Genomic DNA, 16968 nt, shown 5'->3' with positions numbered 1-16968 from the left:
CAACCTGGTCTAGTGGAAGGAGTACTCAAAGACAGTACTTTCTTACAGATCCCATTTCATACTTGTAGAAGTATATGTATTCATATAAGCACATAGATAGATATATGCTGATATGTGACGGATTCTTGCCCTTCTAATGCCTACCTCTAAAAAGGAAAAGCTGTTAACCTTTCAAAAAGCCATCTTCATCCTCAAGCATAAGTCAAACCTATATTACATGCCAGTTCACAGGTGGTGACCTTGTTTCGTAGTACCAAATGTTTTAATTTTCTGAAGTGGTTTCTAATTCTGTGGTCTCTGATTTTTTAATATCTCTTTCTAGATATATGATTTCTAAGATACTGGTTTTATTTGTGTATATAGATGCTAACTGTGGCATAAGGTCAGACTAACATGAAATGCAAATCTTGAAGCAATCAAAATTTCATGTTACACATGTAAGTGTGGACCTTAACGTATCAAAACTTGTTAAATACGTTTTTTTAAAGCCAAATTAAAAAATAAGCTGTCTTTACTGAATAGCATTCTTGCTCTTTAGAGTATGCTGTGTGCTCATGGCACGGGTCATGTAGGTAAGTATATCCAACAAGGAATGCTTCTTTCTTCTGCTACAGAGTACAAACCCCGATTTGTTCACACTCGCCAAACCCGGTCCTTGTCTGTGGAATTCGAAGGTGAAATATATGACATAAATCTGGAAGAGGAAGAACTGCAGGTGTTAAAGACCAAAAGCATCACCAAGCGTCACAACACTGAAAATGAGGAAGAAGCAGAGGAAGCCGATGGTGCTCCTGGTGACACAATGATTGCTGATGGCACTGATGCCTTAGGTCAACCCAACTCCGTCAGAGTGACGCACAAGTACAATTGCTTTTTCTGTGTATTTTTATCTTAAAATGAAACCTTTGTTTTCTAATTGCATTTGCTCTCTTCCCATTATTTATGATTTTATGGTTACAATATTTAAGAACTTAAAACTACCGCTGTAGATTTTAGATAAGCCCGAGTTGTATTTGTTATTAGGTGGAATCATTTAACTTCAGTATGTGTGTTTTAAAGAGAGGCATCTAGTTTAGGATTTATTTATGAGGAGGAGTGGGCATCTCCAGAGGGAGATTCATCCTCCATATCAAAAGATGCATCTTATGATGGATTAATCACCCCATGAAGCTGACACTCCTGCTGTTCTTTATAAAGTCTAGGCTACCAGCTTAGGATAGAGGCCTGAATTTGAGGCAAGAGAAATCCCACTCTGAATGAACACAGTTTAGGTCAGTTACATCATCTTTCTTAATGCTTAGTTGTTTGCAGTCACTAACATTAGTTAACATACATTAGACCTGTTTATGTTCAAAAGTACCCACAATCATCTTTCCACCCTGGAAGATGTTTAGATTTCAATTTTTAGCCCTATACGAAATCTGAATGAAAAGGAAAAAAAATCTCAAATTATTCTTTAGTCTAAAAAAGCTAATATGATTGGTCTGAAAAACCAGGCAGATGCAGGCAACAAACAACTTCTATGTTCTCCTTTTTACTGTTTTAAAAATACAAATAGCTCTTCTCTCTTCATTTGTTGGGTATTTTTGGTTTTGGGGTTTTTTCCCACTTAAACAGCAAGGAAAACATAGAAGTTCATATTGAATAAGTAAAGATTTTCCTTTTTTTTACATTGGTCATTTCCAACTGGGGCTTTGGCATTAACAAAGATTTAAATAGCTTTCTGGAAAAGTTGTGATTTCTCCATAAAGTGTTCTGACTTCTACTGAATACAGTATTGCTTTCAGAATTTTTTGAGTGAAGAAAAAAACATAGTAAGGTAACATGGGAAGAGATAAGCATCCAAATCTTCCTTTCTGCTCTTTTTCCTCAAAAACTGAAGGAAAGTTTCTAATGAAGCAGGACCCAAGGAAGGTTATGTCTATGAAATTTGGATACTTCCATAACTGAGGAATTTCTGTTTGTCAGCACGGAAACTTTGAAAGCCGAGCCTGTAGTCTGCTGGATTTTCTATCTCTGTCCACCTCCTTGGCCTTCCACATGTTTTTTTTCTCTTCATAGAGCTGTTTTTTCAAACACTGGTATGAATGTTTTTGTCACTGAAGCACTTTTAAACTTGAGTGTTCTGTTGGCTTTTTTTAAGCTACTTGTTTTAACCCTTTGCTCTAACTTTGATTCTTATTGATCTTTATTGATTATATGGATCTTTAGCCCATCGACTGTATTTTCTGTACTTGATTATTTTGCTTGCTTGGAAGATGAGTCACATTCATGGGGCAAGAGGAATATTTTCTCAGCAGCTGGTGGCTATATAACCAATGGCACGTTTGGTTAACACAAGGCTTTAAATTCTGAACAGATTTTTATTTCAGTTTCCATTTCATATTTTTATTGAATTAAGAATCTCCAAAATGGCATTGCCATTGTATTTTTGCTTAGCAGGCCCAGAGCATCTGTCATCAATGAGGATTTTTTTTTTTCATTTTGCAGAGAAAACAGATTGAAAATGTTATTAATATTATTAAGTCAGCATGAGAAGACCTTTTAGAGTTTATTTATTTAACAGAGTATAACAAAGAGTTGATTAGAAATGATGGAAGAAAGAAGAAATAGGTAGGCAACTGGGGAACCACTGACCTTCTTTTTCCTATTTGTCAAACTCATGCACAGATGTTTTATTCTTCCAAATGACACTATCCACTGTGAGAGGGAGCTGTACCAATCTGCCAGAGCCTGGAAGGACCACAAGGCTTACATTGATAAGGAGGTAAGAGGTATTGTAAAATCCAAGTGACATCTTTGCACTGCTGCCTTTGCAAAGACTAATCCTGACTCGTAAATGCTCTCTACAGATCGAAGCTCTCCAAGACAAAATTAAGAATTTGAGGGAAGTTAGAGGACACCTGAAAAGAAGAAAACCAGATGAATGTGATTGCAGTAAACAGAGGTAAGAGAGATGGCATTCAACACTGGAAGCTACGATGACTGATAAGGCTTACACATTTTTCTAGTTTTTTGAGATGGAAAGGACATAAGCTTTATTGATCTTTATGACCACTGTAGGCACTCCTGACTCAGGTTAGCCTATTCAGGTGTCCTCTCAGAGTCAGGGGAGAAAGGGAGCTGATTCATTCCAGGAGTCTAAATGTTTGTGCTCTATATCTCTCCTGGGAAGAACTTTTTTCTCTATTGACTTGAGAAGAAATCAAAGTCAGCCTATCTCTGGAGAGATATTCAAGTGTCAAGGTGTCTATCTTGATTCAAAATGGCTGAAAATGAAAGGACCCCCTGATCGAACTTTTATTCAAGAGTAGAGGTTACTGTGAATCAAAAGAAGATGCATGTACAAATTTTAATATTAAATATGCTTGTATTCTACTGACATATTTGAACTCAGCTACAATCTATCACAGGATCACTCACACAGATTATAACTTCTTTAAATGAAGAGAAAAAGTCTTAAGTCATTGTGTGTAGTCCTTTAGGAAAATGTCAAAGAGGATATGTTTCTGTTTGGTTTTGGTGTTGAAAATTATTTTATTACTTGATAATTCCTAATAATTTTCCTTCTAGCTATTACAACAAAGAGAAAGGTGTAAAGGCCCAAGAGAAACTGAAGAGCCATCTTCATCCCTTCAAGTAAGATTGTTATTGTCATTTCACTCTCTCAGCTGGCTTTTTGGTGACTGGAAAAATATGATTTTGGAGGGTTTGGATTTTTTTATGGAGAGGGGAAGGAGGGAGGTGAGGGAAAGAAAAAGTCGCATATAGCAAGTCCTTCCAAGAAATCTTCATTAGTTTTGGATAGACGTGAAAGTTTATGAATAGTATTTTAAAAACCTCTTGATAGAAATGGAAGAAATTAATAATTTCAGAAGCTGATTGACTTCATAATCATTAAAAAGATCCAGTTAATCCTAAACACAACAGTACATCATTTTTCATGTTTACTGAAGAGAACAACTTGTCATAATGGCTGGAGTGGAAGCTGAGCTTGAAAAGGTCATCTTTTAAAAAGCCAGAAAGAACTGCTCATGCTGTTGTTGCCCAAACAGAGACAGTTCTCTGTCATCAATGCCCAACTTTCTGTTTGAACAGAGAAGCAGCACAGGAAGTGGATGGTAAACTGCAGCTGTTCAAAGAGAATCGGAGAAGAAAGAAGGAAAGAAAGGGGAAAAAGCGCCAGAAGAAAGGAGACGAGTGTAGCCTTCCTGGACTGACATGTTTTACCCATGACAACAACCACTGGCAAACAGCACCATTCTGGAACTGTAAGTCTTACAACCCCATGCAGACGTGAACAAGGTTATCCTCTGCTGTGTAACAGAGTTCCCCCTTCATACAATCAGTCAGAGCAGTGTTTTGAAGAATTGGCACTTAATAATGCTACTGCTCTCATTCTGAATTATTAAGGAAGAATGTTACTCCAGGGTGCTTGGAATTAGAATTACAGAGTCATAGAATCATTTAAGTTGGAAAAGACCTTTAAGATCACCAAGTCCAACTGTTAATGTAACACTGCCAACCCCACCACTAAACCATGTCCCTAAGCACCACATCTACATGTCTCTTAAATACCTCCAGGGATGGTCACTCCACCACTTCCCTGGGCAGCCTTTTCCAATGCCTGATAACCCTTTCAGTGAGGAAATGTTTCCTAATATCCAATCTAAACCTCCCCTGGTGCATCTTGAGGGTATTTCCTCTTGTCCCATTACTTGTCACTTGGGAGAAGAGACAAACACCTACCTCTCTGCAACCTCCTTTCAGGTAGATAGAGAGCGATCAGGTCTCCCTGAGCCTCCTCTTCTCCAGGCTGAACAACCCCAGCTCCCTCAGCCACTCCTCATAGAACTTGTTCTCCAGACCCTCCCCAGCTCCGTTGCCCTTTGCTGCACATGCTCCAGCACCTCGGTGTCTGTCTGGCAGTGAGGGGCCCAAAACTGAACACGCTTCTTGAGGTGCAGCCTCACCAGTGCCCAGTACAAGGGGACAATCGCTGCCCTCGTCCCGCTGGCCACACTGTTCCTGATGCAGGCCAGGATGTTATTGGCCTTCTTGGCCACCTGGGCACACTGTTGAATCATCTTCAGCTGCTGTTGACCAACAATCCCAGGTCCTTTTCTGACAGGCATTGTTGTATTACTTATTGAAATGAAATTATTACAAGAGGCTTGATGCTAAAACACTGTAGAGAAAAAAACAAACAAAAAAAAGAGTTGGCCTCTAAAGCACAGAATTTCATAACCAGCCACTGAGATTTGTGTCATCTCTTGGAGATCGAGATGACCATATATTTCCTATGAATTCTAATTGGGTTTCAAATTATTAATAATAACCTTATTCTTCCAATTGTCACAAATCATTTTTGGGACTTGACCTTTAATGTCACAAACTTCAGCTCTGAAAAGGCATACTTTAGTTTTATCATTTTGATTTCAAAATGTACCGTAAACAACTTACCTTATTGTGAAGAAATTACAGACATTACTCTTTATGAGTTCTTCCCATTATTCCCATTTCCTTATATTCTAAAAGAATTTTAAACTTACAGCTGTGGAACACTCAACTGATGTATATGAATAAAGTATTATATCTAGAAAATATTCTAAGTTCTTTTAAACTTCAGGATATAGAGATAAGCATCCTATTCAGGCATGCTTCAACATTTCTTGGTATTCAGCATTAACAAATCAACACTTATCTTCAGTAGAGGAGGAAAAAAAGTGATTGAAAACTTTACTTTCAAAATCTTCAAGATCAAGTGATGATCAAGTTACAGCACATTTGAATCCAAGCAGAAAATTTGCTAACAGCATATTTTTTTTTTTTTACACCAGGACTTCTGCTAATATGCTTTTTACATTTTAAAGTGTTCCTGAAGTAGTCATATGCATGATTTTTGTTGTGAAGTCAACCATTAGATTGGTTTCTTAACTGTGGAGTAGCTAACAGTTATGAAAAGCATTCTCATATTTCTGTTCATTCTGGCAGTGCTTCAGTAACAGTTGTGGTGTAAAAAAAAAATATTTCTTTGATGCAGCCCATAACTGAAAGAAAATTTAGTGATTCACCTTACACAGACAAAAAGGTCCAATGCCAATACCTTTTTCATGAATTCTGTTCAACACATTGACGATGTTGCAGCAAGTCACAGTATTAATAAGAAATCTAAGATAAACAAAACTCTAAGGCAATATTAGAGGAAAGGGATGCCATCCAGAGGGACCTGGACAGGCTGCAGAGGTGGGCCACTGCCAACCTCATGGAGTTCAACAAGGCCAAGTGCAAGGTCCTGCACCTGGGTTGGGGCAATCCCAAGCACAAGTACAGGCTGGGTGGAGAGTGGATAGAGAGCAGCTCTGAGGAGAAGGACTTGGGGGTACTGGTGGATGAAAAGCTGGACATGAGCCGGCAGTGTGCGCTGGCAGCCCAGAAAGCCAACCGTATCCTAGGCTGTATCAGGAGAAGTGTGGCCAGCAGGTCGAGGGAGGGGATTCTGCCTCTGTACTCTGCTCTGGTGAGACCCCACCTGGAGTTCAGCATCCATGTCTGGAGCCCCCAACCAACACAAGAAGGATATCGACCAGTTGGAGCGAGTCCAGAGGAGGCCACGAAGATGCTCAGAGGGCTGGAGCACCTCTGCTATGGGGACAGGCTGAGAGAGTTGGGCTTGTTCAGCCTGGAGAAGAGAAGGCTCCGGGGAGACCTTATTGCAGCCTTCAATTGCCTGGAGGGGGCCTATGAGAAAGCTGGAGGGAGACTTGTTACAAGGACCTGTAGTGAAAAGACAGGCGGTAATGGTTTTAAATTGAAAGAGGGTAGATTGAGATTCAGTATGAGGAAGAAATTTTTCATGGAGAGGGTGGTGAGGCACTGGAACAGGTTGCCCAGAGAAGCTGTGGATGCCCCATCCCTGGAAGTGTTCAAGGCCAGGCTGGATGAGGCTTTGGGCAACCTGGTCTAGTGGAAGGTTTCCCTGCCCATGGCAGGGGCGTTGGAACTAGAGGGTCTTTGAGGTCCCTTCCAACCCAAACTATTCTGTGATTCTGTGATTAATATATTTGATTATTTAAATTAAAGATATATTCTTCTACAGAAAAACTTTGTTAACTGTTTAAAACTTAAAAGTGATACCTTTCTTACAGCCTTGTCTGCTGGCAGAACAAGATTATAGACAAGCTATACCCAGGTCACAACTATGTCAGCTCCCACCACTGTGACACCTGGATGCAGGTGTCTTCAGTCGGGGGGGAAGCCTGCTCTAGGTTTCCCTGGGCTGAAACGCGAACACAAGATGTAATCCAGTCACACTGCTTGGGATTCTCCTATAAAGGCTTGACTGAGTGATTCAATTTCCCTCTTAATTGTGTATAGAATTAAGAAAATGGATTGCTGTTCAAAACAACACTTAACTACATAACTTTTTTTTTGAAAGAGACTTATAAGGAGGCACAGTATTATGCATTGGTCTTCCTTCCCACCTCCCTTCTTCCATCATTCCTGCATTCAAGGTGCCAGGCAAGCTTCCTGCTTACAAACCCATATCTTCATTCCCTAGTCTCTCTCACTTGCCTCATTCCCATACACTGCCTCTCACTTTCTTGCTGCTGTGGGATTTCCACCTCACTTTTATATCAGCTGACAATTTGACCTTCCTCTGTCATGTTCCCACCTCTGTAATTTTCTGTTGTATTTGCATATCAGAGGTTCTGCTACGTTAAAGTTACTTACTGTTGAGGTAAATGATACCCTTATATGTAGTAAGTAATTCCAATGAATCTTAAGGATCAGGATTTGTGTTGGCTTTTTGTAAAGTCTGAATTGTGCTCAACCCCAATAAACCGCGCATAACTCAGAACAGAACATACCCCATTAACTATAGGATTCACTGTCTTCTGCTATCGTTAACTGGATGTTTGTGAAAATCACATTAGCAACATCTGTTCTGTTTTGGATGAGAATCTAATATTATTCAAATAGAAGATCTTTGTTACGTTGATCTAGAGTTTGAATACATGAAAACCTACAGAAGTTTCACCAGTAGAAGAAGCAAGCACATTATTTTTCACTGAAAACTAGTAACCTGTTTCTTTAATTCCAGTGGGCTCTTTCTGTGCGTGCACAAGCTCGAATAACAACACTTACTGGTGTCTGCGAACAGTTAATGACACCCACAATTTCCTCTTCTGTGAGTTCGCGACTGGCTTCTTGGAATATTTTGATATGAACATTGATCCCTACCAGGTAAACCCCTTTTCCTGTTACAAAATGATGCTCACTGAAGGATAGAGGGGTTTTTTATTTCTGTTAACAATTATTTTTTCCCTTCATTCCTCTTTTTCTCAGCTGACAAATACAGTACATACAGTGGAAAGAGGCATTTTGAACCAATTACACGTACAGCTAATGGAACTGCGAAGCTGTCAAGGTTATAAGCAGTGCAATCCAAGGCCAAAGGGACTTGAAACAGGTACAAGAAGAATAGAAGCGTTTATTTCCATTTTATGCCTTTGTTTTTAAATCTGCTTAAGTACTAATTGTATCCGTGAAGTGTCACTCTCCAAAGTGTTGCCCTGAATGGTTTGGAATGATCCACATACACCATCTTGCAGAACTGCATGACCAGGAATCTTCTTGGCAAATTTGCAGAGGTTATTCTAGGCAGATATTGATGGCAAACAGCATCATTTGGCAGAAGCGCTGTGGAAAGGTTATGATGTCATCTGAGGTAATCAATAACAAGCATATGCAGATCTTCACAGTCATAACTCTTTTCTCTGTTGCAGGGTTTATTTGGTTAGTTTTTGCCTCCCAGTAGCAGGTGAGGTATTAAATCCTGTATTTATTCCCATCCTTGTCTGCCTATATGAACAACCTCAGGCTCTACACCGCAACTGAGACTTAACAAGGCAAACTTCTGATCAGCAGTAGTCTCCTCCATTTTTGGGGAAAGCAGTATTCCTTTACAACAGTCTCTGAGTACAAAAATAGCTGGTATTTGTACTTCATAACTCTGGAATTCATTGCACTTAAATTTGGTAGATTTAATATTGTGATTTTTTTTTTTTACAGGAATATTCCCTTCTACATAATTTGTATCTCTTTCTTCAGCTATAAACATTTCTCTTTTTACAATAGCGACTTGTTTGGGGGTTTTATTATTTTTGAAAAACTGTGGTTTTTCAGTTTTTTTATATAAAACTTCCAGGAAATCTTTGTTGGACTGCAGCTCTGCCTTTATTTAACACAGTACGTTTCTTTTTAGGAATTAGATGCTGTGCATGGAAAACTACATTGTGAATGGTTTTACAAGTTCTAAACACTAACAAAAGTTACTCTTGTATTTTCCTATATCAGGAAATAAAGATGGAGGAAGCTATGATCCACACAGGTATCCACACTTTTTTATTCTCCCCAGCAGCTTCTTTCCAAATAATTGCATGACTCCAGTCCATTTCAACTAATGTCTGTACCCTGCCATATTGCACACAGCATAGCTTTTGATGCATGCATTTTCTAACTACTCTACACTGAACTTGGCCATTGTTTTTCAGATCTACCATTCTGCATTTAATGTAGCTCATTTGTCATAGCAAGACTTCATACAGCTCATATTTCATGCCTGTATTTCTTAGGTGTTTGCACAGGGAAAATGACACAAAAAGAATCGCTTCTTTTGGGTTGTTTTCCTGTTGTTGGGTTGATTTTGGATGTTGGGGTTTTTTTCTGGTTTTATTTAGGAAATCTGTACAGCTGCTTTTTAAACGTAATCCAAACGTGCTTAAAAAACCTTTCTGAGGTATCTGTATCCAAAGAGCTTAATCAAACTTATGGAAGTAAAATAAAATCTTACTGGCTTTGGACAATGTTGGCTGACGCTGCTTTAAGTGAAAGCAGTGAGTGCTCAATGTGAGCAGCACGTGCTCGAAAGCCAGCAGGAGACAGGGCAATAGAAGTACGGCAGAAAGATGAGGCTGCTTTGGGTGGGGAGCCAATGCTTTCAGACCAGATAACACACGCCTGAAACAAAATTTCTTAAAAGGAATGTAATATTTGAACTGAGGAAGGGCACCAGGAGAGGCGTTTTTCATACCTAATGCTTGAACCTGAGGAATACATGAAAGACTGCTGTTTCCAAGTATATTCATCAGTTTGCAAGTGTATTTATCATACCTACATGTTTATCGTGCAGAGTACAGTTCCTCCTGGTGCAGGAACCTGTCAAACGTAAAGCCAAACCCTGGAGACTGACAAACTTGGGTCTTAACAGTACTGCACTTGCTCTTCAGTGAGCAATACTTGAACTCAGGGGAAAAAACAGATTAGAAGTCATCTGTCAAGTGTCATATTTAGACTTGATACCTTCTCACAGTATATCAGTTTTATACATTTTCAAATCCATGCATTTTGGTGGAGTAGCTCCTGATATACATTACTTGCCTGAGATCTGGATCCGAGGAGTATACAAGTGCACATAATTCTTTTTTTTCACAGGGTCTTCTGAAAAAAACCTTGTCATTAGCTCCCAGCAGCCAGACAATAATTAAGATAATGTATTTCAAAGTTTTATAGATCTCTATTTTAAACTGTTAACTTTTCCTTGTAGCCAATTTTATAATTTCTCACTTGAATAGTTTTGGGATTTAGGAAAACAGTAAGCTTTCATTTGGTTATATCCCAATTGCTGGCATTGCTCATTACAGCCTGGTGGGAACTGGTTAGTACAATGACAGGAAGTAATCCCAGTAATTATGCTTTAGGTCTTTCATTAGAAGATGTCCTTGTAAGCATTCCTCATTTTACTACAGATCTAACAGAAATGGCATTTTTGAATTGTAGGATTGCATGAAATAGGAGATCACACAGGGTTAATCTTTAAATTATATCTTGCTACACTGTCGAGCAATGAAAACATTTTAACTTCTGATAGCAGGTCAGCAAACATTATGCTGCTGGGCTAAATCGCAGGTATAGCGTACCACAAGTGATACCGCCCTGTGCCGTCACGTTCCAGACACCCGGGTTCTCATTACACACAGACGCCTGGGTTCGACATTCTGGTTCAAGCCCCATCTTGGTGGGAATTGATTTTCTTTTCTAAAACTGTTTGTTTTTTTTTTTTTTTTTTAAATGAACAACACTCTCTCATCAAGAGTCACTAAAACAATCTCTTAGAGGATCATTTTCTTGATGCCTGCAGAGGAACCAGTGGAATAAGAAAAGGAAAGCCCTGTGCTGCAAAGTCATCTGAACTACCCCTTAGGCTTCCTTCAGATCGTGCAGTTCATCCACCCAGACCTGTTTCCAGTTCAAAATGTCCTGAATTAGTACAGTGCTGCAGGCGTTAAGAGTACACTGTTGAGACAACAGGCCTGTATGGGAACAACCAGTACAGCGCTGTTTGCTTAAGACACAGGGAGAGCGCTTCAACTGGGAAGAACTCCTGTCACCTCCGTCCTTTGATGGACAGAACAACTCTGCAGACGTGGCTGATAACAGGGTGGGGGAATTACACGCTTCTCTCTCCTCTCCTGCCTGTCTGAGGTTTTTCAAAGCCACCAAGGAGATGATTGTACCTACTTGTCTTTGGTCTCAGGGGAGATACATCCCGGTCCTGTACTGGTTTTGAGACAATGCAGCCATGGATGCCATCATGGGACGCTGGGGCATGATGATTGGAGAGTGCAGCTTAGCTAATGATTGATTTTTAGAAATTGGAAGATGCTTTACTGTGAACAGCTAGCAACAATTTTTCTCTCTTTTGGGTCTATGACATAGCTGAGGAATTCCAAAATATTGACTGAGGAAACGACTGCCGCGCTGTTACTCAAACGCAACTCCTCTGCACTTTCCCGTTTCACACCTATATGTAATGAGATTTCTTACAGGGGGAACCTTTTCTTTCCTCTCTCCTTCCCACTGTATGCTTGGATTTCAGTGGGAAACTTATCATGCTTATGGCTAAATTGTGGAATTAAGCTGTGAGGTGACTCAGTCAACCAACACACAGCCAGCTCTATGACCTAAAGTCCTTGCTTTCCTATCTAACATGTATGAATTCAAGTTACCTCTGTCCCACGTGTTTAAACCAGTTATTTTTTTCTGCTTGACATGAAGATCACTGAACAATTCTCAGTGCCTTCCCACCTGTGGATCTCCTCCAAGACTGCAGAAACCGTGCCACATTTAGAGGGGAAAAAGTAGATCTATCATGAAGGACCATGTAGCTCTGACCCAGGCTTTGAGCTATTTTGTAGGAATGCAGCAAAATCCTTGCTGATCTTGCCTCTCTGCAGCACAGCCCCATTGCCCTGTTGCTGCGGAGGCTGCTGAGAAATCCTGTCCCCCTTCACTGCTCCCCACACCTCTCCTCTGCCCACCCCAACACTCGGGCTTGCCCAGCTCAAGCCCCTGTCCTGCCGCCTGGGAGAGGGACCAGAGGTTCCTCTGGGCCCAAAGGCACCTTTCTGGCCCCTGCTTTGTTCCCCATTGCTCTGGTCCATCCCCAGACCTGTTACTGCTCAAACAGCAGCATCCTAGTTTCTGTTTCTGCTGTCACATACCAAATCATTTTGGCCAGTGACTTTGCTACAGTGGTTTGTCTTCCTGTACAGGCTCTGATTTGGCAAAGAAAAACAAGGAAACTATCAGATTGAATATTTGTGAATTTAAAAATATTTAAAATACTAACAAATATTAGTATTTGTTATATGAATACTAACAGAGCAAAATTCAAATATTGTCGCATTTGCAGTGTGGTTAATATCTTAGAGGGTTTGGTGACTAAATTCCTCAAAAATGCATCCCTTTGTATGACATTTTCTAGGGCCCATTATACCTCTCCGAGCTGGAGTAGCGAGACCTTTTTTCTTGAAACCTCTGCAGTATTTAATTATTTTTTGTTTCAGGAAACAAATTTTCCATAATTTGTCTTATGAAGATGGTTCTCATGTGGCCACGCCACGACTTTATTTCTCTTGTCTACTTCAGGAAAAGAAAGAAGGAAGAACCTCTGTCATAGCAGTCCTGTTGGATCCAAAATGCTTGTGTTGCTTCCTGCAATAGGGAGTTTTAGCCAAGTGTTTGCAAATCACCTTACAAAAATAAGATATGTAATTGTTATGTTGTAAAATATTTACAGCCTTTATGTGAAGAAATACCAATTAAGATCAAAGATTCAGGTGTTTCCAAGTAAGGAAAGTGGTCTCCCTTCAGAGCAGAATAAGGCCCCTCATCATAAGAAAATTTCAAGGTTTTATCTGGTCATAGTGATACTTTCCTGACTTTTCATATGATAGACTAAATAGCGGAGAAATTCTTTTCCACTGCCAAATCCCAAGCTAGTAAAGAAGCAAGGAATATAAGGTATGACAGACACAAGCTGTACCTTCTGTTTAACATGAACAATGAGAAGGGCCAAGTGAAAATGCAAACAAATTAATGGAGATGCCAAAATCCCACCGTAGGGTTGAAAGGTTCAATATAGATAAATATTTGTACTCAGTTCATGTTGTTGACTATAGCCACTTGAACTTCCGAGGTAATTACCACTGGCCTACTTGGCTGTACAGTTTTCAGAAAGAGTAAGTCATCTCAGTGAACTCATCACCAGATATTGCCTACAACATCACTTGTAAGGACAAGTTTGCCACTTTTCCTGCCAGGCTTTTGCATTACCTGATTAGTTTTGCCTTGTAGTCCACTTTGTTGATAAAATCACACTCTGTGCAGTGGTTTAAATGAAATAGTGGTGTTCAGGGTTACTTGTCAATATAATTGCACACTACACACAGTAATCTGGGTCACTATAGTCACTGTAGTGACTCTTAAAAATCTTTTGGAAATGGGTCTCCTTCATGTCTTTGCTTTTTCTGGCCGTGATCGATATGAAATGCAGCTCCACTGCTACTTAAGAGACATACGTATGCCCTGTATTCAAACCTTATTTGGTAAAGCTGTTAGACATTTTCTTCAAACCCCTTTTTTTAAGTAAACAAAAAGAAAACATTCAGGAGGTTCTACATCTTTGTATATTTAACACTATTTTACAGAGTGGTGTGGTCCTATAAATTAATTCACACCAAGTTTTTACAGCTTTTTTTCCTCCTAATTTTTTACAGTTTCTTTCTCCTAATTGCTCCAAGTAAATTGAGTGTTTACAAAGTAAACAAAATACTACCTTTGGCTATCATTTATTACATAAAACATGGCTGGTTGGTTTGCAGACCATATGTCTCAAGCTACCCAGACAACAAATTCCCGTGGGCATTGCTGAAGTTGGTAACTAATGGATTTTGGAGTTAGTCCCATCTTTTATACTCCACAGTTGTTCACTTATTCCATATTTTGGTGGAGTATTCAGGAAAGACAAGTGGATTGTTCGTGTATTGAAGCACATTTCCTGTCTTGAAAGATGAAAGACGGATCTCTGACTGTCATCACAAAGCCCCATTACACCAAATTTTGCTCTTTTTTACTCAGCCCAAGGATGTAGCGGAAGACAGGGAGATTCTTGCTGTGTGTTCAGCAGCAGCTGTGAACACACCTGAGCCCAGAATCATTAATAGGATGACAAAGATGTGGAGCATCTTACATTTTGAGCTACATACGTTATGAATAGCAGTGCTTTCAAGCAAATTGGGAGTAGAAACACACGCGGAAGCTTTGCTTGCACTTCTAAGCTGGTCTTCACCATTAGGCTTTATTCTTTTTTTCAACAGAGGACAGTTATGGGATGGATGGGAAGGCTAACCTGCCCAGTTTCACCGGTGACGTCGACTGGCAAGGGCTGGAAGACTTGTACAGTGTGAATGAAAGTGTATATGAATACAGACACAACTATAGACTTAGTCTGGCTGACTGGACTAATTACTTGAAGGATGTAGATAGAATGTTTGCACTGCTGAACAGTTACTACCAGCAAAATAAAACAGATGAGGCTAACACTGCTCGAATCGAGGGGGACGAATCATCCACGCCGTTTACCTCGGTGGAAATGACTTCTGCCGACGGATCGAGTGGCCTGCCTGCGGAAGAGCTGCGGCTTATTGTGCCAACAGACTTTGCGGCCCTCACTTCGAGCACAGTGCATTTAAGTCATGAGGGGAAACTTGAATTCAACAACGATATTCCTGAAAAAAGTAGTTTGAATGACGCACACTGGAGAAATACTCATCAAGCTGAGAAACGGATGGAGGATAAAGAATCGGACCGCTTTGATATGGATTTCAGTGGGAACGGTTTGATCGAGTTGGAGTCCCGGCATAGCTTCATGCTACAACCCATCAGCATTCCTCAAAAAGACACTCGTCAGGACAGTGACGCTGTGGAAGATATATTTGAAGATCAGCTATATCTTCCTGTGAGGACCGATGAACCCCTCGTTCCTCAGGCTGTAAACGTATCCATTAAGGATTCACCTATCGGTACCCAGAAAACAGGAACTTTCTTAAAGGAACAGAGTCTTGCAGGGGAAACTTCACAAATCCTAAACGTAGAAGGCAGTGCCTCAGCTCCGCTCTCCCAGGATTAGATCAAGTTGTAAACCATTGAATAAGTTCTCCTTTTTCTTATTAGCAAACTAACGAAGGTAATCACGACAACTGACATTCCACGTTTAGATACGTTTTGCAGCCAAATTGAGCCCCGTTCAGTATTCATCTGTGTGCACTTGTTTTGTTCACACGCACATATTTTCACAGTAATTCTCCCCACTGGGAAGCAGGATTTCCAGGTTTTGAGGAAAAGAAACAGTGTTAACTTTCAAATGCAGTAGCGCGTTTTCAAAAAAATCTAGAAATTATTTCTTCAAAGAGGAACTTCAAGTTACTTTCTCCATTTCCAAATGATCCCACCATGAATGAATGTTTCAGCCCACCCAATCTGTCTCCATAATGTTTTTTCATGTATTATTTTAACCACTGGAAACTCCTAATGTCACACTTCTGAGTAAAAAGCACTTTTACAATCTGTATGCCATACCATTTACGAATCTAATACCTTACATGTCCTTAGTTTGCTCGTCGCCTCATGTAATTGAGGAACCAATAAATAGATCAACAAGAAAGAGGTGATCAGCGTGGATTGTGGAAGCAGACTCCAAATATTATTTTAGCAAAAATATTGCATGTTTTTGTTACTTTGATTTAATTAAATTTATTCTCAGAAAGGTATGGCTAATGATTGTTAACTGTAGGAGGATTTGTTTAAATTGGATTGTTTCCCTGTATGTTGGTATTGTCAGTATTAAAAATCCACACGGGTTTTTGACCTTTTTTTTTTTTTTCCTGATACTGGTAGAAAGGTTTACATCAACACATATATGCTTTTGTCACCACATCTGGTTTTTATTATCCTGAACATTATCTTGAAAGCATTATTAGAATTTTGAGGCTTAAATTCGTTTTGTTTTGAACAGGCATTAAAGGGAATGACAAAACCATGTTAGATTTACATTATTCTAGATGCAAAAGGCGTATGAGGTAAAAAAATAGTAGTTTAGATTATTTTTGTTGTTGTATTCTGAATTTTTTCTTGAACTTTACCAAACATTAAATTTTATAAAGTATAAGGCAAAAAATTATTTTGAAAATCTGTATTACTCGAAACGTGCTATCTTCCCTTGCATTTTTACAAATTACTAAATAATTAGCACAACAACAACAAAAGAGAATTACCTCACATGTAATTCCACAGTCTCCAATTCACGGGTGTGTTTCCTATCTGTTACATGTTATTTAGTGTAGTGAGTAATTTTTGGCTGTTGTAAGCACTGCAGGTTAAACCTACATTCATTGCATTGTGTTTTAAGTTGAAACTTTTTAAAAAGGAGATTCTTTTAGTAGGATATTAATAATTTTAAGATGCAGTCTTTTTGATGGACTCTGTACATATGTTAAAATTACTAGCTCTTTACCTGATGTATGTGTCATGGGCTGACTGATAGAAAAACGTATTTATGGTCAT

General features: G+C 39.4%; 1 protein-coding gene across 1 annotated transcript; it reads left to right on the top strand.

Moving 5' to 3' along the window:
* Positions 1 to 29: 29 nt before the first annotated feature.
* Positions 30 to 15261, top strand: SULF1 (sulfatase 1; the record flags this gene model as incomplete). Its single annotated transcript, XM_010153086.1, has 10 exons — positions 30 to 51; positions 603 to 861; positions 2671 to 2767; positions 2853 to 2947; positions 3574 to 3639; positions 4099 to 4271; positions 8105 to 8247; positions 8350 to 8473; positions 9361 to 9394; positions 14724 to 15261. Coding segments are annotated over 10 exons (1044 nt in total), but the record flags the coding sequence as incomplete, so codon positions are not given.
* Positions 15262 to 16968: the final 1707 nt, after the last annotated feature.

The sequence above is a fragment of the Eurypyga helias genome, unplaced genomic scaffold (genome assembly GCF_000690775.1).
Source record: "Eurypyga helias isolate BGI_N326 unplaced genomic scaffold, ASM69077v1 scaffold3596, whole genome shotgun sequence".
In the NCBI taxonomy this organism is placed as follows: domain Eukaryota; kingdom Metazoa; phylum Chordata; class Aves; order Eurypygiformes; family Eurypygidae; genus Eurypyga; species Eurypyga helias.
The sequence above is the reverse complement of the archived record's forward strand: the minus strand, read 5'-3'. Positions and strand labels throughout refer to the sequence as shown.